Genomic DNA, 25,835 nt, shown 5'->3' with positions numbered 1-25,835 from the left:
GATGGCGCAGGCCGTCCGCGGGGCGGACGTTCATCACGCGATCACCGGGCTGCTCCTAGCCGTGCGTTGTATATCATTCGCGGTTCGTAGCGGTGGGGCCGTGCTCCACTCATTTACATTTACATTTACGGCATTTGGCAGACGCCCTTATCCAGAGCGACTTACAACGTGCTTTCAAGTTACCATCGATGTAAGTTCAAGTTACCACTCGCCCGGCGTAGGCCTCGCTCGGGCACAGCGCGGGCTCATTGTATGACCACAGACCGCAAAAGAGTTCAGAAGCTGCGGCAGGACCGTTTAATAAGCCGCGCACCTGTTTAATGAGGTGAAGTGTGTACATGACCACTGAAATTCAACATTTCACGTATTTTTACGTACAGTACAGGCAAAAGTCTGGAGACACCTTCTCATTCAACGTGTTTTCTTTATCTTCATGACCATTTACGTTGGTAGATTCTCACTGAAGGCATCAAAACTATGAATGAACACGTGTGGCGTTCTGTACTTAACAAAAAAAGGTGAAATAAGTGAAAACATGTTTTATATTCTAGTTTCTTTGCTCTGATTACTGCTTTGAACACTCTTGGCATTCTCTCGATGAGCTTCAAGAGGTCGTCACCTGAAATGCTTCTCCAACAGTCTTGAAGGAGTTCACAGAGGTGTTTAGCACTTGTTGGTCCAGCTCACCCCAAACCATCTGGATTGGGTGGTTTTTTGTTAAGTCCAGAACTCCACATGTGTTCATTCATAGTTTTGATGCCTTCAGTGAGAATCTACCAACGTAAATGGTAAAGAAAACACGTTGAATGAGAAGGTGCATCCAAACTTTTGGCCTGTACTGTATATTTACGAAAATTCGCAATATACGCACACACCAAGCAATTCCCTTGAGTCTGTTTTTAAGGCCACAAAATGCATCGGTGGAATTTATGCAGAAAAAAGTTGTGGCGAAAAGTCTCCTTTCAACTGTGTTATTAAAAGTAATATATCAGGCCGGAGAGGCAGAAGGCAATTAACACTTTTCTCACTAAACCATAAATCACTCCGCTGCAAACGGCTCTACCTGGGTTCTGCTGCGGTTGCACGCCAGAACCAAATTCCTCGCGGTCTGAGGGGAGAATGTCTGGCGTTGCAGCAGAACCTGCTGCAAAACAAGCTTGTTTTACGATCATTTAGGAGAGAATCCAGCAGAATGGGACAAATGCAATAAAGGAACGTCCATTTACGGACTGTGACAGGCAGTAAATCAGCTGGATGTATACAGGGCTGTTAAGCCGAATGTTAAAGCGTGTCTGGAGACGCCCCTACATCCCCTCCCTTTGCTTTTAACGAGACTAATGGCGGCGAAAACAACCTCGACTTGTTAATGAGAGCAGTAAAACTCAGGGTGCACAATTAGAGGCATTAAACAGGGAGCGGCTTTTCAGCGACTCTTCGCGAATGTAGCTTCCGTTTCAGTGTGGCGCGTCGGATTTTTTGGTAATGTTTGCGCTCTGCTATTACTGTACATGTACCCCAAAACACCATATGAGATTATGCTGCATTTACCTGTATGTGGCATGCATACCAAAACAACCTTAAAGAAATTGAATGAAATTAAAGTGTAGGTATTGCTAAAAGGAGATCACAAAGATCTAAAGGGAGGAGCTATAGAGTCTGATGGCCATGCGGGAAGGAAGAAATTCTCAAATGTTGCCAATAACATAGTGATGTCCTCTCTGCTTCTCACCTTTGATCAGGTTGTTCAGTTTTGTCTCCTATTAAATCGGTTTCCAACAGATATTAACACACATTCCATCTAATGTTCATTAATGTGGCCAGTAGGGGCAGCGCTGAGCTCAGCCATTAGCAGGAGTGCGCAGATACGCCCTGCACCCACCCCTTTTTCACAGTCGACGAGGGTCTGATGGTCGGGGTCAGAAGTTCCCTTCATCTCCTGCGTCTGGGACGTGAACTTTTGACCAGCGCTGATGGAGAGGAGGTGTCCCCCGCTCCTGGAACAGTAGCCACATTTACACATACAAGCACAGCAGAAAGTGCTCAGATAACATCTCCTTTCGAGCGACACTCCCTCCCTCCCTCTCACCCCTTTCGTATTTATGGCCGAGTTTCATTGTCACTCCCGCCGCCGTAAATCATGTTAATTGGTTCCCTGATAAAACGTCGGTTCATTGTGGCAGGACACACACACAGAGCGGCGAGTTATTGTTTAATCCCCTTCAGAACCGGCCTGCTCGTGGTGTTTGCTCTCCTTCAGGGGGCAATAAAAAGGTCCGTCCGGCATCTCGGGTCAAGAGCTGCGTTACAGCCATGCAGATCAGGCAGCTTTATTAGCCTCGTTGTTTTAGACGGTAAACGGTCGGTTCGCGCAGTGCTACCAGGCCGGACGACGTGCGGGCCGCCGTTCAGGCTTCGTGAGGCGAGGACACGCCAGGCCACCGGCCCGAGGGTCATCTGTCTGTCAGTCGTCACGCACACGGACAGACTGGCATCAGGAGCGGCTCCTCCGGGGGCCGAGGTGTCAGGCGTCGCCGGCTTAGAGACGTCCACAACTTTATTAAAGCAGATCGGGTCACATGAATCACCAGCAGGACAATGCACGAGCAGGACATTAACAGTGGCGTGGGAAAATAACACTGAGGAGGACAGATTTCCCGAGCAGCACTGAAAAAGGAAAGGAACACCATGCAAAAGTTTGGGCACCCCAAATACAATTAGACTTTTTGGCAACTTCTACCAATATCACACTTTAGGAAAAGCCACATAAATTGTCAGACTAAGCAACCCGGCATGCGTAGCATTCTGAAAAAGTAGAACAGAAGTGATGCTAACGAAGCAGGAGAAGAGTTACAAGAACGGAGGTTTTATGGTCTATGGGTTGATATCATTTTATGCATTTCGCGTACAAAACAGGAATCACGTATATAAACACGCACACGTGCACGTGAACTGGATCTCGCCTCTTTCGAATCCTGAAAAGGTAAAACCGTCGCTGTGGTTGTGGAGAGATGCCAAGGGTGTGAAATGCTGCCGTTGCTGTGTTCGTTTACTTTATAACCTCAGCCGGGACACTCCGTAGTTGTCAGTAAAAGGAAGAAATATAAATGACTTTACTTTACTTTACTATGCTATAGATTGTGAGTTAAAAACTAAGAGCCCTGATAAGGCCGAACTTGTCAGGAACAGAACATGCAGGGGAACTGGACGAATATTTTATTCGATTTTTTTTTTGTGAGCATGTGTGAGTGGGTGTGTCCAGACTTTTGATCGAGCGCTGCGCGATCGTCTCTCCGCGCATTGCCGGGTTAGCCGCCCTCCCCCAGTGTTGATCTCGCCATGATTTATGCCTCGCGGAGACCCGCAGAGAAAGGTCAGTCGGGGGGGACTACGGAGGGAGTAATTAAAGCCCTCGCATTGGGGATGATTAATAATCACGAGCCGGCACGCTGCACTGTAAACAAGACGCGGCCAGATGGTTAGCACGTCACGCCAGGCCTCGGTGGAGACGCCGGCTCCGCAAACCAACCAAGTCCAACGCCAAAGTCAGCAGTCGTTGGGCTTCGTTTAGAATGCATTTACATTTACAGCATTTACCAGACGCCCTTATCCAGAGCAACTTACAGTCAGTAGCTACAGGGACAGTCCCCCCCTGGAGACACTCAGGGTTAAGTGTCTTGCTCAGGGACACGATGGCAGTAAGTGGGGTTTGAACCTGGGTCTTCTGGTTCATAGGCGAGTGTGTTACCCGCTAGGCTACTAGCAGCCTATGCAGAAGAAGTACGAGGGAGGTTTATCCTTTCTTGGCTTGGCCCGTCCTATTAGGGAGACGGGTATCAACACTGGTGTTCTCCGATGGTCCTTGTCGAGCTCGCGACTAACTTCTGTACGAAAAAGAACCACGTCGGGCCGATGTCGAACCGCCTCCTCCCATCGCGGGCAGGCCGAGGGATGCGTGACGCATCCTTTACTCCTGTTCTGTGGGGTCTTTAAGACACGCGACACGAGGACAAAACGACATTGCAACGAATTCGTCACCAACATTGGCCGATTTGCGACATGCGGAGAATCCAACGTCAGAATTCTTGAACGAAGGGAGGAAGGAGGCGACTGGGAACGGGGCGGCGTAATGCGGGGACGCACGCACCAACACAGCCAACTGGAAAGGGAGACGGGGAGGGGGTGGAGGCCGCATGGGCCTCAAAGGCGGAGCGACAGCCCGGGAAGCTCACAGCGGCGTATTGAAATAATAGCCGACAAAGACGCTCAGCGCTCGCGCCGGCGTAACACTCGCTGGCACCAGAGGGGACTTCAATGCGCCCTGATGGGACCGCGAATCTTCGTGGGTGGAAAGCGGTCGTTCCAGGGGGCTGAGGGGACGCGAGTGTGGCGGGATGCCGAGGCGAGCCCACTGTGTACAGTTCTGAACTTTCCCTGCTCCTCTCAGGTCAAGCCAATCAAAGTCAGACCTCAAAGGCGATGCAATAAGCAGAATTTATGAGGATATATATAAAAAATGCATGTTGATTACTGGGTTATGTCAATACAGATGACATGAAAGGATGCTGATGGGTCATTTTTAGCTTAGCTTGTATCTTGTTTTGTTTGTTTATAACTAAATATTTTAGGATTGTGCATGTAAATGATCTGGAATTATTACATTTATTACATTTATTAGTCTGCACATTAAATCAAATACATATTTTTGATTTTTTTATCAATTCATTCTTTTTTTAATAATTTATGTAATTCAAATGACATTTAACATGGTTTAAATGTATTAAAAAATGTATATGAATTGCATGTAAAGTGTGTAAGTCTTGTTTGGCTAGTTTGCACTGATTGATTGACTGAATGATAATGTGCATCATTAACCATACACTGTCCGATCTGATTAAAAGCGATTAAAAGAGATCATTATCTCTTATGACAATGTCCGCGATATATTTTATTGAACTGTGTGCTGCCATGTCACGCAATTCTTGTATATTTTTTTCCTTCGTGTTTCTGTTTTTTTCCTCTCTTTCCGTTTATTTAGCCCAACTCGTCTGATTTATCATCACAATCATTAATAACTGTCAGTTGTGGGCTTCGCCGCGGACTCCCGCCCTCATTACGAAACGGGCCCCTGATTATTTTATACAATGGGCCAAGCCAATTACTCCGCCGAAATGGAGTCGCATTAATCAAAACTTAACAAGGTGACAATTTTAAAGATATCACATGGCAGGAGACAGCAAAACTAATACATCACTGTCGGGCGGAGGCGCAGAGGTCAGGCGCGGCGGCGGCGGCAGCCGGAATATATATCTTTCTCCACAGAAGCGGGAGAAGGGGAGGTTCGGGGAGAACTTCTCGTCCTCCAGAAAGGCCCAGTAGCGGAACATGAACAATGACCACTTGCACTCGGGTATTTTATCCCTCGCTTTCTCTTTTCCCCATACCTCGCAAACGATGGCGCTCATCAATCAGCTCGCGGCGGCGGCATCAGAAAGTACGCTGACTCAACGGGTACATAAATACCGACTCATTTAACCCGCTAAAGAGCGCCATCCTTCTTCTTTAAAACCCCGGACCATCTGCAAGTCCAATAAAATCGTAGCGCCGCTGTCGGAGAGCCTTTCGCTTCGTTTAACTGCACGAGACGAACATTTCGCAGCTTCTTTGGGCAGCGCTGTTGTTAATTTTTACGCTGATGGGAGTTCGTATCGTACAAAATGCCATCTGTCAAACTGTAAGCACCCCGAAAGACTTAATGTTTTACTAGCGGCCCATGCTAAATGGTTGGTAAGAGGTGGAATGGCCCTGGGAGCCTCTGGAAGTCTCTGGAAGTCTCCGGAAGTCTCCGGAAGTGGGCATCTGGGTGGGGGGTGGTGCTCAGCGAGCTTCCTGATCTTCAGCAGAACGTACGGCAGGGTTATCTCGGGCCGCACATATCTCACCGCTGGCAGGACTCCCCTGGTGATGAGGGATTAGCCGGCGCAGCTGTCTCTCCACGGCCCATGATGCAGTGCAGCGCTCACTGCCGCGACAGCACCACTTAATCTTAATGTTCGGCCCTCCGCAGCAACCTCCCAGGACAAAGCCAATCAACATCAGACGCCACTGGGATGGACCCGCCGCTCGGCCCTGGAGTTCCTCACCCCCTCGGCAGGCCCATAAATCAACTTCGGGCCCAGCGACTCGGCGAGTTCACCTCTCCTCCTGCCACGGATGAGCTGAGCGCTGATGTAAAGGGCTCTGGAGGAGGAGGGGCCTCCATCCAGGCTTTGTGTTGCTCGCGACGTCTGTTTTCCGCCGGTTCTCAAGGGCTCAGCAGAAATCTGCTCAATAGCACTTAGGAATTAAGGACTGGGCTGATCTGGAATAATGACCCCTGCGTTTGTAGATAAAGGGCTTCTGGGAAGGCCACACAGCCAACCTGCAGGTCATCTTCAGGGAGGTGTGGATGCTCCTCAGAATGAAAATACTTTATGTCCATATAGCATATCTGAGGATATATTACATTGGAGATTAAATTATTAGAGCAGGACGTTTTAACCTCTGTGCCATCTAAGTGCATGTGGGTCGCATGAAAGACCTTAATATCCTGGAACGTTGCGTTGAAAAAGGCATAAAACGTAGTGAGGGATGTTACCAAAAGATGTACCGCTCACGTACATCTGTAGTTCATCAAGTGTAAAATACATACTCTTTTATGAACGTGCATATGGAGTATTAAATATGCCAGTAGTGCGGGGGGATAACATGGCTCCTGCACTGTGATTAAGCCATCATCACTTACTCAGTAACAGAGATGTGGCACAATTAATTATCACCGCCCCTGGACGGAATTAAATCAATATGGCCACCTAAAACCATTTTCTCTAGATATGCATTTAGATTATTCCCGTTTTCGTGCGATATTAAACCATTCCGGCTCAGATTTAAAATAGAATTAAAATGAAGGGGGTCGAGTCGAGTGGCTCAATTCTCAGTGAATTACACGGAGACGTACAGTCGGCGAAGTGAGAGTGTCGAACGGAGAGCGCCTCGCGGCGAGAAAGGGGCGCACACGTGAGTGGGAATAAAGATTTGAATAAAGAACCGTAACGCTGGCCACCAATACGCTTGCCCAGCTCTGATGCATCAAAAACAAATGATAATATATTGCAGGGGGCATAGATGGCTAAAAAACAAGTAGATTCTAAAAAATCACTAATAGTAACAGCAGATGTATGATTTACTCATCACTCAGCTGTTTGGCTTGTCTATTTGGCTTTTGATATCTGAATTATGTGGGTTTTTATTTTTTTTTGAACAATTACCGCCAGTTGGACCAAATCAATCTTGGCTCTCCGGGGCGGTGGTAAAAATTGATATTTGAAACGATATTATGATGGATTGCGAGGCCTGCCTACAGCGGTGGGACGCACCTTAATTCCACACAAATGTGTTGCGCACCCGGTGCCGCCATTCAATACAATGATTTTCATTGAGCTAAATTGGCCTTTTCCTCCAGGTTCCTGCACAAGGAACACAATCCACGGCACTAACAGCCTTCCGGCTCCTTCTGACAGCAGTTCCGTCAGCACTGCTTACCGTGACAATATCCTTCATCCTAGATTCTGAAACACACATGCAATACACATCACACACCCAGTCACCCAGTGGTACAGTGCAGGCCAAAAGGGTGGAGACACCTTCTCATTCAGCGTGTTTTCTTTATCTTCATGACCATTTACGTTGGTAGATTCTCACTGAAGGCATCAAAACTATGAATGAACACATGTGGAGTTATGGACTTAACAAAAAGTGGAGACCTGACCTCCACAGTCACCAGACCTGAACCCAGTCCAGATGGTTTGTTAAGTACAGAACTCCACATGTGTTCATTCATAGTTTTGATGCCTTCAGTGAGAATCTACCAACGTAAATGGTCATGAAGATAAAGAAAACACGTTGAATGAGAAGGTGCGTCCATATACACACACACACACATACACTTTCACTACCACATACTTTTTATTTTGATAACACATCTCATAATGCACAAGGCTGTAGAAGAAGAAGGAACGGATTGAAGAGGGAGAAAATGTGCCGGGTCTCCCCAGTACTGAAGGCAAGCTGTAAGGACAAAAAAAAAATTCTAATGGCCATGATTAATGACAAAAGGCCAGAGGAGACCTAGGACACAGCCAGCACATACATCATCCCTTCCCATCAGGCACTGCACCTCCACAGCCACAGCACAGCAGCGGCCCGAGAACCTCCTCACTTCACGCCAGGCAGCAACAAAATACAACAGGACCAGGTTTGAACTCGCTTGCCTGGAAATGCTAATAGGCTCAAGGTGCAATGATTAAAATGCAGGACGGAAGTGTAAAACGCGGTAAAAGGGGGAAAAGGGCTGACACCTCGGTTCCTCAAGTCACACACTCAAGGTCCAATATGCCATATGTTTCAATTATTTATTGGCCGAGGAGAGACAAACGTTGCCACGTTTCCCCGCATAAGCAACTCGTAACGAAACTGCAGACACCGGGCGAGGGGGCGTCCTTTTATTTATGGCTCCTTTTCATATTACACGTGTAGGATTTATTGCACCGAAACCCACGCTGGCGCTGAAAAAGTGGCGAGCGCGACAAAACATTCGCCGTAGTGCGTCTTTTCTGTCTTTGTCAATTCCTTGGTTTGGAACACAAAATTTTGGTAATATTTTGAAGTCTTTACCAATATCAATGCAATCAAACATTTAATTATCATCAACGACATTAAACAGGTTCTGTATTTTAACTAAATGTTTTGTGGGGCTCATTTTCTCTGTACTTCATGATGATCTGATGATCGGAGATGTTGGCGTGTAATTATTTCTGGGTATGTTTGTATAAGGGGAGGAGCCTGTATGCATGATTGACAGCTGTCATACACCCTCGTTCTGGAGGATTTAATGACCAGGTATCCACCCACAATCATGACCACGCCCGGAAAAGGTTGTATATTGATGTTTCGAGTAAAGAATTGGCTGAAAGTGAAAACGTGCAGGGTCACTGCTGGTTGACCCTTGACCTGCGAGTTCAACACATTTGGAGCAAAGATCAGTATAAAGCCGTGGAAGGAAATCTGTCGTTTTTTCATTACGCGACACGCCAGGTGAGCTGATTATTTGCAGCTGCTGCTGGAATAACAACCTGCCGTCTCCGTGTCTCTCTGGACACTGTCCCCATTCTGTATTCCGTTGGCGGCGTGTAATTAATATCGCAGCGGAACCCGCCTTGTCATCCCTCAAACCGTTTCCCAACAAACCACGCTACGCGTCTTAATGGCGCCGCTAATGCTGTCGCCGTCATGTCCGGGACAGGCGCACTTTTACACGGAAAGTGGCGCGGCGCCGCCGGGCCCTCGGCGGACTTCCGGCGCCAAGGTCCAGCTGGCAGACAGCCTGAGATGAATCCTCCGGCGCTCCATCATCCCCGCCGCACGAGTCACCTTCCTCGCCGCGCCCCCCCCTCGTTATCCCGCTCGCCCGGGACGTTGCGTGATGGATCGCCGTGAGATGGATCACAAATGAAATGAAATGACTAATTAACAGAAGCCACACATTCCAGATGTTTCGCGGCGAGCCCGTTTGGTGGAGGGCCAGGAGAGCGCATTACGCTAACAAACAGGCCGGGCCCCAAACGAAGGCGTCGTTCTTCTAAATTAGCATCGCCGTCGGCCCCCAGCTCAGGCAGCGCCCGCACAAAATTCCGCCTCTGGGAACACGAAACGTGGACCAAAGGAAGCGAAACCGAAGCAGCTAGCCAGCGTCAGACCCCAAAAATTCATTCCGGCTCAGGCTAGCGTGGTTACAACTTTCTTGGACCCGTTTAGCGCCGTTTTTCTACTTTTTAAAACTACATTTAACACCTCTGTGTAAGATGCTTCCAGCAACTTTCCGGATAAAGTTCATCTACTTCCTGTAGGAGGTAGTTGGCACCAGCGAAACTTCCTGATGAGAGAAGCCAGTGAGTTATCCATAAAAAGCAAAAATACGACTATAAGAATGTTCACATCATTCTTTTGCATTTTGCATTGGCAGCATTTATCAGACGTCCTTATCCAGAGCGACTTACAATCAGTAGTTACAGGGACAGTCCCCCCCTGGAGACAATCAGGGTTAAGTGGGATTTGAACCTGGGTCTTCTGGTTTATAGGTGAGTGTGTTACCCACCAGGCTACTACCACCCTAGTCCCACAATAAGATTTCCTGGGACAGGCCGTTCCAGTGTCTGTAGCTTTAAATGCTAATGAGGAAGAGAGAGGCGGGACGAGGAGGAGAGCGGTGTATTATTTTGATGTATACATCCTATATACTCATTGTTTGCAATGACCAGTGAAATAAGAGGGTTACAGTATTAAACGTTTTGGGCTGCGTTGTGCGTAATTTCTGTAAATTACAGTACGATTAAATCTGTGAGTCCAGATCCATTCTGGAGTGGAGGGTCTGAAGTACAATATTTTGGTTGACCGTTAAACGTAATAAAATACGTGAACATCATTTTCGGGCCTTTTTTCCCAGCCAGTCCAAGCAAACAGAGCAACAATGATTGACTAAATATTTCCACAGCTCTCGCAAGTGATAAAACGCTATAATATACTGCAGACATGTGATTAATAATGAACGACCTTCATTATCAATGTTACTGATATCAATCTGCGAGCAAAGACTATTAAAGAAAAAAAGAACGCGGTTGTTATTCTACTCAGTCAAAGGTCTATTAAACATTAAAATCCGCTTTCCCTCTGTGAGCAGGAGGGCTTGACAGCATTTGTGAGAGTAAATCAGCAACCAGGCCGATACCATCTTCAAAGCCACCATTGTGACACCCACCCACTGCCGGGTCCTAACAGAGTTCCCCTCTTTCTGCGGCGAGATGGCTATCGCCGCCCGAGGCGGTTCACGCCGAGTTCACGGCGCAGGGCCGCTCATGACACCGCGAGCTCCTCGTCAGCTGACGGCGCACAGATCCAGCCATTGTTGCCGCGGCGTGTGTCTCCGCAGGCCGAGAAGGTCAGGAGGGCTTCCCGAGCGGAGTGACATTAGCGAGGAGACATTAGGTTGACATGCAAACGAGTGCGTTCCTTTGAAGTCCCGCCCCCCCGCGGTGTCCCCCATTGTCAGAGCCGGCTGGGTGATGAGCAGCTTTATCCTTGGACAGGCCCCTGGCGGTGCCGCGGACCAACGCGGAGTTAAGCGAAGGATTAGCCACCGCGCCGCTGCTAAATGCAGTCAACGTGTCGGCCGGATCAAAGCCCCTCACGGCGGCTTAGGAGCAATTATAGCAGGTGTCCCTCCACAGACTATTAACCCCACTTCCAAGTTATAACCCTCTACAGCAAATTCATCCATCATCTTCTCATTCTGAAGGAATCCTGAAGGATAAACGACTTGACGACTTTGATGACAACTGAGTATTTTATAAAAGTTCAAATTTTTTTAAGATTTCACGCGCTTTTGAACCACGTGGCCCGAAACCATTTGGCCCAGCACTCTGAAAAATGTCATTATGACATAAAAGTACGGAACAGCAATATGTTTGCATTATCGTTGAATAATTAAATATATTTCCCAAGTACAAAATGCTTTTCTCTATACTTCAATCAGACTTATTTATTCAGAATCTTTCTACAAATAAAGAGAAAACAATATCATTTATCCTTAAAAGAAATTTACATTTTAAAGAATACATTTAACAGAGAAATTGTAATATGTTATAGATTCTATTTTAATCGAATGTAATCAAAAATTGCAGCGGAATTATGTAAAATGGGAACAATTAAAGGTCCTCTATTTTAATTTATAGCTTTTTTATCAATCTTGTTGGTCCCCTAATACTGTATCTGAAGTCTCTTGCTGCAGAATTACAGTAACTTTGATCATTTACATTTGCAGCAATTACCAGACGCCCTTTATCCAGAGCGACTTACAATCAGTAGTGACAGGGACAGTCCCACCTGGAGACACTCAGGGTTAAGTGTCCTGCTCAGGGACACGATGGTAGTAAGTGGGGTTTGAACCTGGGTCTTCTGGTTCATAGGCGAGCGTGTTACCCACTAGGCTACTACCACCCTAGTCCCACGGGGCAGTGGTGTTCTAGCGGTTAAGGAAGCGGACCCGTAACCAGAAGGTTGCCGGTTCGAATCCCGATCTGCCAAGGTGCCACTGAGGTGCCACTGAGTAAAGCACCGTCCCAACACACTGCTCCCCGGGCACCTGTCATGGTGCCCACTGCTCACTCAGGGTGATGGTTAAATGCAGAGGACAAATTTCACTGTGTGCACCGTGTGCTGTGCTCCTGTGTATCACAATGACGATCACTTCACTTTCACTCACTTTTCACTTTCACTTTTTCAATGACATTTCCCAGGACGTGCCGTTCCAGTGTCTGTAGCTTTAAATGCTAATGAGGAGGAGAGGCGGGGCGAGGAGTAAAAAGTCACCAGTAAAAGTTGAGGGGACATTCGCGGAATTGACCTCGTCAACACCAGTCAACAACAACCACGATGTTTGCCGCAGACCAGAAGTCGTGAAAGTGAACCTGCTGGTTCTTCAGAGTCTTGCGTGACGGAACTAAAAAATTAATTTGTGCTCATTTTTACATCCAGTCAGCGAGCGACTACAATGCTTCTCACGTTTGGAAGCCATGGCGGTCGGTGGAGATAATGTTTTATGAGAGGGCCAGGGAATTCTCAGGAATTTAGGCAAGAAAAGCATGAGAAACTGGATGTAACCTTTCCCCTTATGACGTCATAAGTTCACGAATTCCAGGTCTGAGCTGCCGCTCTCTGAACGGTGAAGCAGAATAACCAAAGTTCTCTTTACACCCATCACCATTTCTAGCCACCGCAGGACCATAGACAGCTTACGGGAACTCTATTCTAATGAGGACACGCCACCCTCCATTTGATCATTTTACTCACAGTATAACAATTCTATGTCTGTCATAGAGAGGGTCCCAGGCCAGTGAAGCCACATGATGGCTGCAGGTCATCGGCGGGTCACGGCGGGCCCCTGATCAGGGCCCGGGTTGAGGGCAGCAGCCGAGTGAATAATGGCTGCAGGGTAAATGCTAAAGCTGTAAATTTTATCGCGGCCCGGGCCCGAACCTCCTCCAAAGCTTATTTGCTTTTGCACACAGCGTCCACTCTTGAACGTATGCGCTAAAGTATTTCATGGCGGTAATAAAATGGTGATGCATTGCGGCTCCTGGAAAAGTGCACACACACGCACGCACACACACACACACACAGACACAGGGCTGGGAAAAGTTCAACCCTCTTTCTGGAGCTGTGGGGCCTAGCAGTTCAGGAAGCAAAGCACCGAGCAAAGCACCGTCCCCACACACCGCTCCCCGGGCGCCTGTCATGGCCGCCCACTGCTCACCAAGGGTGATGGTTAAATGCAGAGGACACATTTCACTCTGTGCACCGTGTGCTGTGCTGCTGTGTATCACAATGACGATCACTTCACTTTCACTGTGTTGCGACTGCGGGCAGCACCTCGCATGAAGCCCAAAACGGACCTTCCACCGTCGATCATGCGGCGTAGCGATTGCGGGATGAGAAGAAGATATAACTGCAGGCCTGACATTTTCATACGTGCAGAATAAATAAATACGGGGTACGGCACCCCGCGGCGCGCTTTCCAATGGCCTCTCCGCCGACTTGTTTGATGTGGGGCTCCCGGTGTGAACCCCTATTTGGACAACTACAGGGCCGAGGTGCCGGGCCGCTGGCCGAGCCAGAGAACACAGGCGGCCGCTGGGACGGACACAGGGGGCCGTTTGTTGGAGGCGTCGCCCGGCGGGGCCGCTTCCTGTCGCATAGGCTAATGAGGCTAACGCTGTTCTGATTTCCACCGTTAAAAAGGTGTGAAGATGTTGGGGGCGGGGGGGGGGGGGGGGGGGGGGGGTGAGGATGTTCCCATTTACATGCCGCAGACCTTCAGCTTGGTGTCAGCTGCTAAAAGTTCCAGGTTCGCTTTCGTGAAATGTTGTTTAATCCCGAGCTATAACTTTTGCTACTAAGACTTTCGACACTTGCTTTGTGAGGGCATGAATGCGGCGCCTTTATCGAAAGCCCCGTGTCATTAAAGTGAAGGTGAAGCGATTGTCATTGTGAAACCCTGCAGCGCAGCACACGGTGATGCAGTGAAACGTGTCCTCTGCATTTAACCGTCACCCTTGGTAAGTAGTGGGCGCCATGACGGGGGCCCGGGAGCAGTGTATGAGGGCGGGACCTTCATCAAGGGGACCTCAGTGGCACTTTGGCGGATCGGGATTCGAACCGCCAACCTTCCGATTACGGGGGCGCTTCCTTAACCGCCAGGACACCCCTGGAAAAGCGCTTCGGAACAATGCTGACTTGAACAGTAACCCATGAAAGGGAGGGAAATGAAACGTACAGTAATTTATTTCGGAGCGAAAAGCCATTGCTGCACGGGAGGGTTACATGACCTCATTTTAGGGAAATGGGGGGGTGGTTTAAGTTACGGCTGCAGGAAGGCAGTTTGTCAGGGCCGGGCCGCCCCGCTACGGTGGACACCGCCGGTCAGGGATCAGAGAGAATCATCCCGTCCGACTTTACGGTCAGAGGACCTTGAATGCAGCCCCCCCCCACCCCACCCCCCGGCCGAGATTCCTCACTGACCTCAGGTCGGCCACGTCGGGGGGCGGCCTCTGCGGCTGAGCTCGCCGCCAGGTCATAAATCACCGTGCTCCTATTTACATGCGCATTTCATCCACGTGCATCAGTTTTTAATGTGCTAATGACAATTTATTGATCAATGTCAGTCACGATTGTAACAAAAAGCGAAGTAATGGGGAGCAGTTTCATACAGAATTATAGAGACTCTCCGAATATGTCAAAACTCTCACAAAAGAGGCGTTTTGCTGTCCATACAAATATGTGGGCGAGGACAAGGTGTAAGACTAGTAAAAAAAACTTTATCTAAAGCATGCATAAACCAGAGATGTCAGCTGATCTTCTCCTGTTGTAAAAAGGCCCAGTCATGCTCGGAAACAAGCGGCAGGTTTACGGTTTTAGGCCCGCGGTTAAAGGACGTTGTGGCTCTCGCTGGTTCCTCCGCCCCCGCCACGGCTGACAGGAAAACAGACAGGCTTTGCATAATTTGCTGCGATCGTCACTCACGCTGCTCCCATTCTTTCCTCGCGGTGAGCAGCGTTGCATTTTGCATGGCCGCCCGCTCCGAAACACGCATATCCACTCAGTCGGGTAATGAGAGTGGAGGTGAGAGGACCTCCGAGGCCTCCAGACGGGGTTTCTACGACGCCGTATCTGCAGCCGCCATGGATCTGCCAGTAGAGAGTGAGCCGGCGTCTCCGTCCCAGGCCTTCCATGAAGACGTGGAACCTTCAAGGTGATGTTTTGTTACAGATGCTTCATCGGGGTTTTATTTAGCATTTAGGATTCATTACTACTCCCATACGGTACAGTTTATTTCATTCACATGGGCTCTTCTAGAAACCTCAAAAAGTGCCGGTAGCTTGGAACCGCCCACTTTGGTCTGAGACCTCCAAGGCAGGCCACCATAATGCAGCCCAAAAACAGGCTTCACGTTCACACCTGCTTTATAGACTGAGGACCACGACGCTCTGAAGTCTGCTGTCAACGCTGATGTCCCACAACAGGTCATGGAAAACAAAGCCCCCCTTCCAGATGTGCACCAAAGTTCTGAGGTTGCATCACTATACATAGCACAGGGTCCCTGCTCCAGCGCATTGAACCAATGACGGAGCAGTGCAGGTAACAGGTTCGGAAGATTAATAAACATTTAAATAACTTCTCTCCTAAATTGCTAATGTACATTTATTATGTTCTCAGCATAGACATCGGTACTAAATTACACTCAAGGACACCTGTCTAATGTTAACAAATATATAAACATGTAAGTATATGACAATAAATATATCTTCAATATAAGCTATTATACAATATATTACCATTCTTATTCATTAGAATGAAGTATATTTTGCATGCAGTTGTAAATTAGCACACTCAAAACTCCAAGCATGGTTAGCAGTATATCCTATTATACCATAACAACTAGGTTTACATTTTTAATAACTAAGAAATGATTGTTAACTTGTAGCAAACTTGTATAGTACTCCTCTAAAAGAATACTTCCATAATCTAAACTAACATTATGCGAATATATTAACTTATATATACACTTAACAAATAAATTTTACAGTCCCAAGAAGCACTGACGTAGTAGTTCAACTTTTGTATAGAGGTGTGGACTTCCTGATGAATTTGTGGGAAAGAAATAATAGAAGTGAACTACTAGTGTATTTAGATTTGTACACTTACAAGATAAAATACACTTGGAGTGAAAAATGCCTCCGAAATTCCGGTTAATGCAGCAGACTGGTTGGCTTCCACCCTTAAAACCCTCGCTGGAGATTTTCTGGCTGATCTGGAAGATAAATGCTGTCTGTCCTCCTCTGGTTTTTATAACTTCAAACAGTGGCTTATAAAAAAAGTCAGAAGTTGTCAGTTATGCGTGGTTCTAGCCTTGATGGCATGCCAGCACCGGGGGCCGGAATCGATATTTCTGAAAAGCAGGACAGATTTAGGCTTCTTCGGGGGGATCACCTTCTTTACCCCGGGCTGTGGGTTCACCGCAAACTTAATAATTCATTTTAGCGCCAGAACGTACGGTCTGTTTCCCTGAGCCAGAAGCCGGTTTACTTATTTTAACCGCCCACCCTGAAATTATTTTGGATCATTTACGTCTCTGATTTACAGCATGGCAGTACAGGACGTGAGAAGACCTCAGATTTGACTTTGTTCTGTTCTCTCTGCTGGTCTTCCTTTATTGTGCAGGGTCGCCTACAAGTCACCACGAGAAGCCGAACCCGGGACGCTTCGCCTCATCCTGATCTAATCCCCTTTAAATGAAATCCCTCCCCGTGCAGCTCTGCGGGCTGACCGCCGTCTCGTCGCTGATGGGAAACACGCCGAAAGTCGGCGTACATCGTCCCCCGTCCAGACCCAGAGCAGCAGCTCGGCCATTCGGCTGTTTTGTGATTTTAACAAATGAACACACAATACAGAAAATGGCCAGGTCGGCCATTTTAAAAAGATAAAGTGAAGCGATTGTCCTACACTGCAGCACAGCACACAGTGACACAGTGAAATGTGTCCTCTGTATTTAACCATCACCCTGATGAGCAGTGTGTGGGGACGGTGCTTTGCTCAGTGGCACCTCGGTGGCACCTTGGCGGATCGGGACCTTAACCGCTAGGCCACCACTGCCCCAAGAACGAGCCAGCCAGGAGTCGAACCATTGCTACTGCAATAATTTATCTGATCTTCAACCTTCCCAAGTTCTCCCACACCGGCCCACACGTGAGATGGAATCACTTCTTCCACGAGTAGTGGTGGGTGTCTGCGGGACCACGCCAGCCTTCGCCGACATGACAGAAAAACCGGGCCCGCGCCGCTAAAATGACCATTAATAAAACATCACAACACAAGAGCTTAATTACGTGTTTAGCGTCTGAATTATGCATGCCGCATTTAAGAAATTCATCAAATATTCAGCGTTTGGAGGGAAGCGCGCCTGTTTCCATCAAAAGTTCGGTCCTTCTGAAGAACTTTGCATCCTCGCACCAGTCTTGACTTTTGGCTGAAATATTTCAACAATGTGGCACAAGGGACCACCAGTGTGTCTCTCAACGAGGTTCTCTAATAACCCTCCAGTAACGTCTGCAGAACCCCACCCCCCCGGAACCGAAATCCTGATGGACGCCTCCTTCCAGGTAATCCTTAATCCCGGCTGTGAGACGTGGTAAGAACATTCATTTTGAAAAGCCGAGATGAAGCTAATCATTCGTCCAGACGTTCATCCCGAGGCCCGTCCACCCCTTTCTCCTGCTTAGCCTCACAGTTGGTGGTAGAACCGCGTTCTAGGTGGTTCGCAAGAAGATGAAGTGACAGATAAAATCTAGAGGTGAACGTATTTCTCGCATAAAGGCAAATCTTTACAAAAATGAATCCAAGCATGCAGCCTTCATCGAAGTTACAGTCGCAAGATGCAACGTTAATCCACGCGTTCGCTTCAACCAACAGACTAAAACAGTTAAACGGGATTTTTCCAACTTCCCCGAAACCAACAACGCACCTTTAATGTCCTTCCCCCTGAGGATTTGAGTCCAAAGCAGAAGAATTTTTCTCCCAAGAGATGACGGGCCTGCCGGGAGTTTCCGAAAAGTTCTTAAGACAATAATGTGGCAGCTGTCAGGACGGGCTGTCTGGGCTGTTCCAGGCATTGGTTCCACGAGCAGCTGAGGAGGAAGCTGAGCGTAATTCAGACGTACAGCATGACCGCAGCCTGCCAGCTCCGGTGCCCACCTGGGGGCAAGCGGTGGACGGCTTAATCTCCAGGCTCCGCGCTCAGATTTGAAGCGGGCCTATCGCGGCTCCCCACGCCACACCTTTCGCATCGACTCCTCCATGCTGAGATGTTTTAAGCTCCTGCAAATTGTATCAAAGCTGCCAGAACAGAGGCATATCCGAAATACTCTGTCCCACACGCTTATTATGGGTAATTCTCTTTGACACCGGTTTCAGCCCAGAGGTTCGGCGAGGGACTTTTTTTATTTCTCGCTGAGTGAAGGATAAATCAGTCAAGATTCATGTCATTCCTTCTGAAAGTCTAATACCCACAGTAAAAAGCAACGTCTGTCACCGGTTAAATTAGCAGGCCATCAAAACCATCAGGACGCTGTAGGGAGAACCAAAGGAACTGCTGCAATACATGGAAAAATGAAATTTTAATAAAATTAACTACAAACCAAAATTCCAGAGGAAATTTTGATGGGCCTGTCCAAACGTTTGTCACAGCAGCGGGCGTGGCCTCCAGGGCTGGTGACAGCCGTAAAATCAGGTGGTGTTATTTAAGTAGTTTAAGGAGCAGGTGGTTACGTGAAATTTGATGATGTTTGGCACATGTTGAAAAACTAGCATGTTAGCATGCTAATGTTAGCACGATAACGTCAAAAATGCTAAGGGGGTGTGGCCAAGATGCGTCATGTTACATTTGGTGAGGTTTGGAACATGTTGAAAAATTAGCAAGTTAGCATGCTAATGCTAGCACGTTAATGTCAAAAATTCTAACAGGGCGTTGCCAAGATGCATCACGTTAAATTTGGTGACGTTTGAAGTATGTTGATAAATTAGCATGTTAGCATGCATTTCCCAGCTTTCCGGGTTTTTCCGGGTTTTCCAAATTCCCGCTGGCGGCACCAACTTGTCCCATATGTCAAATCATAGGGTCCTGGGTCGCTAGCTTCAACAGGTAACCCCAGGGAGCCAAAAACGTATTCCCTGATACAATAGTAAATGTTCTGTCATACTGAATGTAATGTAAATGTAAGGTGCTTTGTGACAATGTACAATGTAAAAAGCGCAGTAGATTGAACAATTGATTTAATTAATAAAAAAAAATGTTCTTAGCTTCTTAGCAATTAAAAATCTACTGAGCTTTTTGCTAATAATAAGCTACTAAAGAATGTTCTAAAAAAATACTACCTCTTTTGAGGTATGACTAATAACATACTGAGATGGTTACTTATGAACAATTGTAGTGTTCTGAGGTACATCTCCAGGTATGTTCTCAACAAACATTAAGCAGAACATATTTACTTGGCTGGAGCCAGTTAAACATGGGATAAGATTTCCAGAGGAATTTATCTTTTCACGAGCCGATTGTGAGGCTCGGTTTCGAGCGGCCATACAGTCCTGTGGGGATCGTTAAATCATCAAACCAATTACAAAGGTTTAATAAACTGGCACTCGTTCACACCGCGGTCACACCGACTCGCGCTCAGGCGAGGCAAATGCTGCAAATTGGTGGAACTCCACACATCAAAGTGCTCGAGTTTCTGCAGAGCGAAGCCTCATTTAACCCAACGGGCCGCCCGTGATTAATGCACTCCACGCGTGACACGACCACGCGCCGCAGCGTAACACGCGCGGCTTCATTATGGCCCTCCGTCGTCCAGGTTGTCCAGGGCCCTTCGTTGTCCAGGACTGATGTGACAGTCTTGAGAGCAAAGTGAATAAAAAAAGAAATGAAAAAGAACAGACGCGGAGTGACAGAGCGGAGACGAGAGAGCTCACTAAGCACTTTCTGCTGCCCGACAGGTCAAGAAAGGGGTTCGAGACAATAGCACCTCACAGATCAAGTCGGCGCGTCGGGCCGATCGAATGACAAGTTCCTTTGTCCCCTGGCAGGACGGTAATTCAGCACATCGTGTCACAGGAACCCTTTGTTCCTCTTGCTCCGGCATTAGCCGCAAAGTTATGGTTGTAAACACGTGCTTGTGCGGTGACCCCGACGAGGTCGGGATCCATGCATGCCTACACCAACAGGAGCCCCGCGACCCCCAGGATCCTCACCCAGGACTGGCTGGGGCCCTGTGGGAGGCATGAAACCAACAACAGCACCTGGTCCAAGGTGGGGGGGTTGGGTGACGGTGAAAAATGTTGCTTCCACCACTGGGACCACTGGGAACGGCGGTGAGGACATAAACATGACGCGCTGCAAGAAGATCCGTTTCACTAATACAGAAAAATTATACGTAAACCGTGAATCTGTGTCATGGCGGCAACAGATGCCAGAGTGGCCCCGCCTTCACCGTCACCACCACCACCATTCGTCCTCACAGTTAATTAAGACGACTGTAAAAAAACGAGCGTTTTTAACATGGCGGATGAGACAGTCCGGGTCAGAACGGTTATAAAGTGCTGCGCATTAATGCAAATTTATTATTCATTCACCACCAAATGTTCAGTGAGTGATCGCTGGAACCTGCTCAGCCGCAGAGAAAATGAAATGGCCAGAGATCAAACCAAAAAGCACAAAGCATTCCAGATTGTCCAATCCTGTCGCATTTAGCATTAAAGCAACGCAGATGGACCAATAAAAAGGAAACTACGGTGTCACCGAGCACATTAAACAAGTTTTAAACAGAAAACAGAATGTTTATCGTCTGTTGAGGTATGTTCAGAAGAAATACGCTTCGGAACTAGAAATGAACTAGAAGGATACTGAGGTATGTTCTATATAAATAATATGATACTGAGGTATGTTCTCTACGTATTATAAGCTTCTGATGATTGTTCTGTAGAAATAATAAAATATTGAGTTATGCTCTAAAAATAATATTATAGTGAGGTATCTCTACATATTATAAGCTTGTGATGTATGTTGTGTAGAAATGATAGAATACTGAGGTATGTTCTATATAAATAATATGATACTGATTTATTTTCTCTACATATTATACGCTTCTGATGTATGGTGTGTAGAAATAATAAAATACTGAGTTATGTTCTAAAACTTATATGATAGTGAGGTATCTTCTCTACATATTATAAGCTTGTGATGTATGTTGTGTAGAAATGATAGAATACTGAAGTATGTTCTATATAAATAATATGATACTGATTTATTTTCTCTACATATTATAAGCTTGTGATGTATGTTGTGTAGAAATGATAGAATACTGAGGTATGTTCTATATAAATAATATGATACTGAGGTATCTTCTCTACATATTATACGCTTCTGATGAATGTTGTGTAGAAATGATAGAATACTGAGGTATGTTCTATACAAATTATATGATACTGAGGTATCTTCTCTACATATTATACGCTTCTGATGAATGTGCTGTAGAAATAATAAAATACTGAGTTATGTTCTAAAAATTAAAAGATACTGAGGTATCTTCTCTACATATTATACGCTTCTGATGTATGTTGTGTAGAAATGATAGAATACTGAGGTATGTTCTATACAAATTATATGATACTGAGGTATCTTCTCTACATATTATACGCTTCTGATGAATGTGCTGTAGAAATAATAAAATACTGAGTTATGTTCTAAAAATTAAAAGATACTGAGGTATCTTCTCTACATATTATACGCTTCTGATGTATGTTGTGTAGAAATGATAGAATACTGAGGTATGTTCTATACAAATTATATGATACTGAGGTATCTTCTCTACATATTATATGCTTCTGATGAATGTGCTGTAGAAATAATAAAATACTGAGTTATGTTCTAAAAATTAAAAGATACTGATGTATTTTCTATACATATTATAAGCTTCTGATGTAATATTAAAAGGATACTGAGGTATCTTCTCTACATATTATAAGCTTGTGATGTATGTTGTGTAGAAATGATAGAATACTGAGGTATGTTCTAAAAATTATATGATAGTGAGGTATGGTTTATAATAAAAAAAACTTGGTGTCTACACAAGTAATAAGCCTCTGGGATACTGGCTGTCCTTTTGAAAAGCGTTTTACAACCTGAAGCTGAGTCTAAAAGCAGAAAAGGCCTGGTGTCAACAAGTCTCGAATCTCTCTGAAATAAAAATCAAACCAATTCTCGGTGTCGGTGAGCAGAAGACGTTTTGTTCTAGTTCTGGTCAATTTACATTTATCCACTTTTAATGGAGTCGTCAGCTCGGTTCCGACTGGAAATACGAGGCGCAGCGCGGAGAGCAGTAAATAATCATATTTGCATGAAGGAACCCGCTCATAAACATGCCAGGGACGAGAAATATAGATAGCGGGTTTCGAACTTTCTATTTAAATGTCATGAAATATGGCACGGGGGAAAAATGTGTTCCCATTAAGGGATAATGCCGCGTATTTGGTGTCTGGTGCGCGCCGCGATCCATCATTCAGACAATAAAGGGAGTTCTCGGCTGACGCGGGGAATTTATGGTCGCCCTTGTGCGCCCTAATAACTCAAAAACCCCGCGTCGGGTTCTGACGGGCGTTGCCGAAAACAGCCACCCCGTCATCAATCAGGGAGGGGAAAAAACGAGTCACCTTTACATGGGGAATTTGCATTTATGGAACATTCGAAGTGAATTTTAAACCTCGTGCGTAATTACGCGCGGTTACGTGGATTTGTCCCTTTAAAATCTCTGAAAGGGCGGGGGTGGGACACGAGTGGAACGTCACGCCCCCCCCCCCCCCCCACCGGTCCGCCAATCGCCTCCGAGCTCCTTCTGATTGGAAGGAAGCCGCCGCCGACTCGCAGCGCCCAGCCAGACCCGGAGTCGGAGTCCGAGACGCGCGGAGCTGCAACGGGACCTTCTGCCAGGACCATGCGGAGCTGAGGAGCTTCGTCTGCGGACCCGACGCCTCCGCGACCCCCCGGCGGACCCTACGAGATTTTTCGTTCCTCGGTCGCCACCGACGCGCGTCGTTTTACGCCCCGAATGACAGCTGGGTCATGATCACGTCGCCCCCGGCGTCCGCCCCGAACAACCTCAGCGACAGTCCGGCGTGGGAGACCAACAGCGGCCAGCGACTCGCTCACTTGGCGTCCCCGGCGGACCCCGTGCGACAGGCGAACCGTCTCCCCATCCGGGCGGTGAAAATGCTGACGGCGCGGGCCGGACACCTTCTGCACCCGGAGTACCTCCAGCCGCTCCCCTCCACCCCGATCAGCCCCATCGAGGTGAGCGTCCCCCACTGAGCCGTCGCCACAATTCACGGCGGTTTTTTAGAGACGATTTTTAACATTTCTCCCACGAACCACTAAACTGGTTCCGTGCGTAAAGCGCGCTGGCACCAAACCGGACATTTCGGTTCCTTTCCCATGTAACGTGTATTCTGTCCGACATAACGCGTAATAATTCATCTGTGTTCATTATTCGTCGCAGCTGGACGCCAAGAAAAGTCCCCTCGCCCTCTTGGCGCAAACATGCTCCCAGATCGGGAAGCCGGACCCCCCGTCCTCGTCCAAACTCGCCTCGGCGGCCTCGGGTGGATCTGGCGACAAGGACCCCAAGTGCGGCCCGCTGAAGATCAGCGACATCGGCGCGGAGGACAAGTCGAGCTTCAAGCCCTACGCCAAGTCCGCGGACAAGAAGGAGCCGTCCTCGGCCGCGTCCGCGGGAGACAAGGCCTGTTTCCGCGTACCTAGCGCCACCTGCCGGCCGTTCACCCCCAGGACGGGGAGCCCCAACTCCTGCGCCTCCGCCTCGCCCCTGCCGTCGGACTGCAAGCCGGCGGAACGCGAGGATAAAAAGGAGGGCGGCGCGCCCGAGAGGACGTCCGGCGGGGACTCGAACCCGCACCAGGAGGCCGCGTCCAAGGCGCCGCCCGCGTCCGACGCGAGTCCGGCCGGCCTGGGCTCCGGCCTGGTGGCCCCCGTGTCCCCCTACCGGCCCGGACACACGGTGTTCCCCCTGCCCCCCACCGGCATCCCCTACCCCGGCAGCCTGGCGGGGGCCTACGCCGGGTACCCGCAGCCCTTCCTGCCGCCCGGGGTGTCGCTGGACCCGACCAAACCCGGCGGGCCGCTGCTGAGCGCCCAGTTCTCGCTGGGCTGTGGCAAGGCGGGGTCCAGCCCGCTGTCCGGCGCCTCGCCCCCCTCCATCGTGTCCGCCAGCCTCTGCAGGGACCCCTACTGCCTGAGCTACCACTGCGCCGGGGCCGGCGGCCACGACCCGGCCGCCCTGAAGCCCGGATACCCGCTGGTGTACCCGTCCCACGCCCTGCACGGCGTGCACCCCTCGCCGCCGACGCTCTACCCGTACGGCTTCATGCTGCCCAACGACCCGCTGCCCCACGCCTGCAACTGGGTGTCGGCCAACGGGCCGTGCGACAAGCGCTTCGCCACGTCCGAGGAGCTGCTGGGGCACCTGCGCACGCACACCGCCTTCGCCGCCGCCGACAAGCTCGTGGCGGGGTACCCGGGCTCCCCCTCCACGCTGGCCGCGGCCATGGCCTGCCACATGCACGTCCCCGCCGGCGCCGCCCCGCTGCGGAGCCCGCACCACGCCCTCGGACTCGCCGGCCGCTACCACCCGTACCCCAAGAGCCCGGTGCCGGTGCCGGTGCCCGCCGCCACGGGGCCCTACTACTCCCCGTACGCGCTGTACGGTCAGAGGCTGACCACGGCGCCCGGCCTGGGCTACCAGTAGCCCGCGGGGACCCTCCCGCTCTGGGATCGTTCCGAGGAGGGAAGGCGCCCCGAAAGGTCACGTGGTAACGAACCCCGAAATTACAATGTGTAGAATTATGCAAATGGGAACTTTTTTTTTTTTTTTTTTTTTTTTTTTTTTTTCTTGTCTCACCTGGATTCGACCCTAAAGTTCGCCGCGCGGGACTATTTATTATAGCGACAGAAGACTAATAATAATTCATAATAAAGAAGAACGGATCCCATGACGGGGCTATGAATGGGATTATTTTAGCTTTATAATGTATGCAATATGCTTGTGGGATTTTTCTTTTTTTTACTAACTTCCAAATGTGTCCTGGTGTTATTTTGAAATGTCACATGCGTTCGAGAGTGCTATTTTTTGTACCTCTCCTATTCAAAAAAAAAAAAAAAAAAAAAAGAATATACAGATAATTTAATAAAAAACAACAGTAATATTTACTTGTGCATTTTAAATGGTGTGGAATTGTTTGAAGGTGTTGGTTGTGTATTGCGTGGGTTGTAATCATCACGCGGCCTCGGTTGCTCATATTAGCCTGTCTTTGTTTCACATTTTTATTAAAAATCCACGCCGCGAGTGCGATCCTGATGCGGAGACGTACCACATATTTTTAAATAGTTTTACTGAAACTCCAAGAAAAACACAGGGTGCTTTAGGAGAGCCCCAGACTAGTGCTGAACATCGTCACGCAGATCAACGAGATCATATTTTTTTATGTATATATATATATGCAGCGTATTTTCCCAGAATGCCTCTCACTATCTGAAATAAAGACGATGCGTGTGGCGTACGGTGCAGTAATGA

At 48.2% G+C, this 25,835-nt stretch overlaps 1 protein-coding gene across 1 annotated transcript; it reads left to right on the top strand.

Moving 5' to 3' along the window:
- The first annotated feature begins 23,134 nt into the window (after positions 1-23,134).
- Positions 23,135-25,115, top strand: LOC114784481 (zinc finger protein 503-like). Its single transcript, XM_028969919.1, has 2 exons — positions 23,135-23,539; positions 23,745-25,115. The coding sequence occupies exons 1-2, from the start codon at positions 23,312-23,314 to the stop codon at positions 25,008-25,010; spliced, it is 1,494 nt and encodes a 497-aa protein (XP_028825752.1). The 5' UTR covers positions 23,135-23,311; the 3' UTR covers positions 25,011-25,115.
- The last annotated feature ends 720 nt before the right edge of the window (positions 25,116-25,835 follow it).

Source organism: Denticeps clupeoides, chromosome 2 (genome assembly GCF_900700375.1).
Source record: "Denticeps clupeoides chromosome 2, fDenClu1.1, whole genome shotgun sequence".
NCBI classification, from domain to species: domain Eukaryota; kingdom Metazoa; phylum Chordata; class Actinopteri; order Clupeiformes; family Denticipitidae; genus Denticeps; species Denticeps clupeoides.
Note: the sequence above shows the minus strand (reverse complement) of the source record. Positions and strands in the feature narration are given on the sequence as shown.

Bases quoted from the DNA above. Each gene is read 5' to 3' on its own strand.
- LOC114784481 (XM_028969919.1), top strand. From the start codon at position 23,312: ATGATCACGTCGCCCCCGGCGTCCGCCCCGAACAACCTCAGCGACAGT. The intron at 23,540-23,744 runs GTGAGCGTCCCC...TATTCGTCGCAG, and splicing joins CCCCGATCAGCCCCATCGAG to CTGGACGCCAAGAAAAGTCC.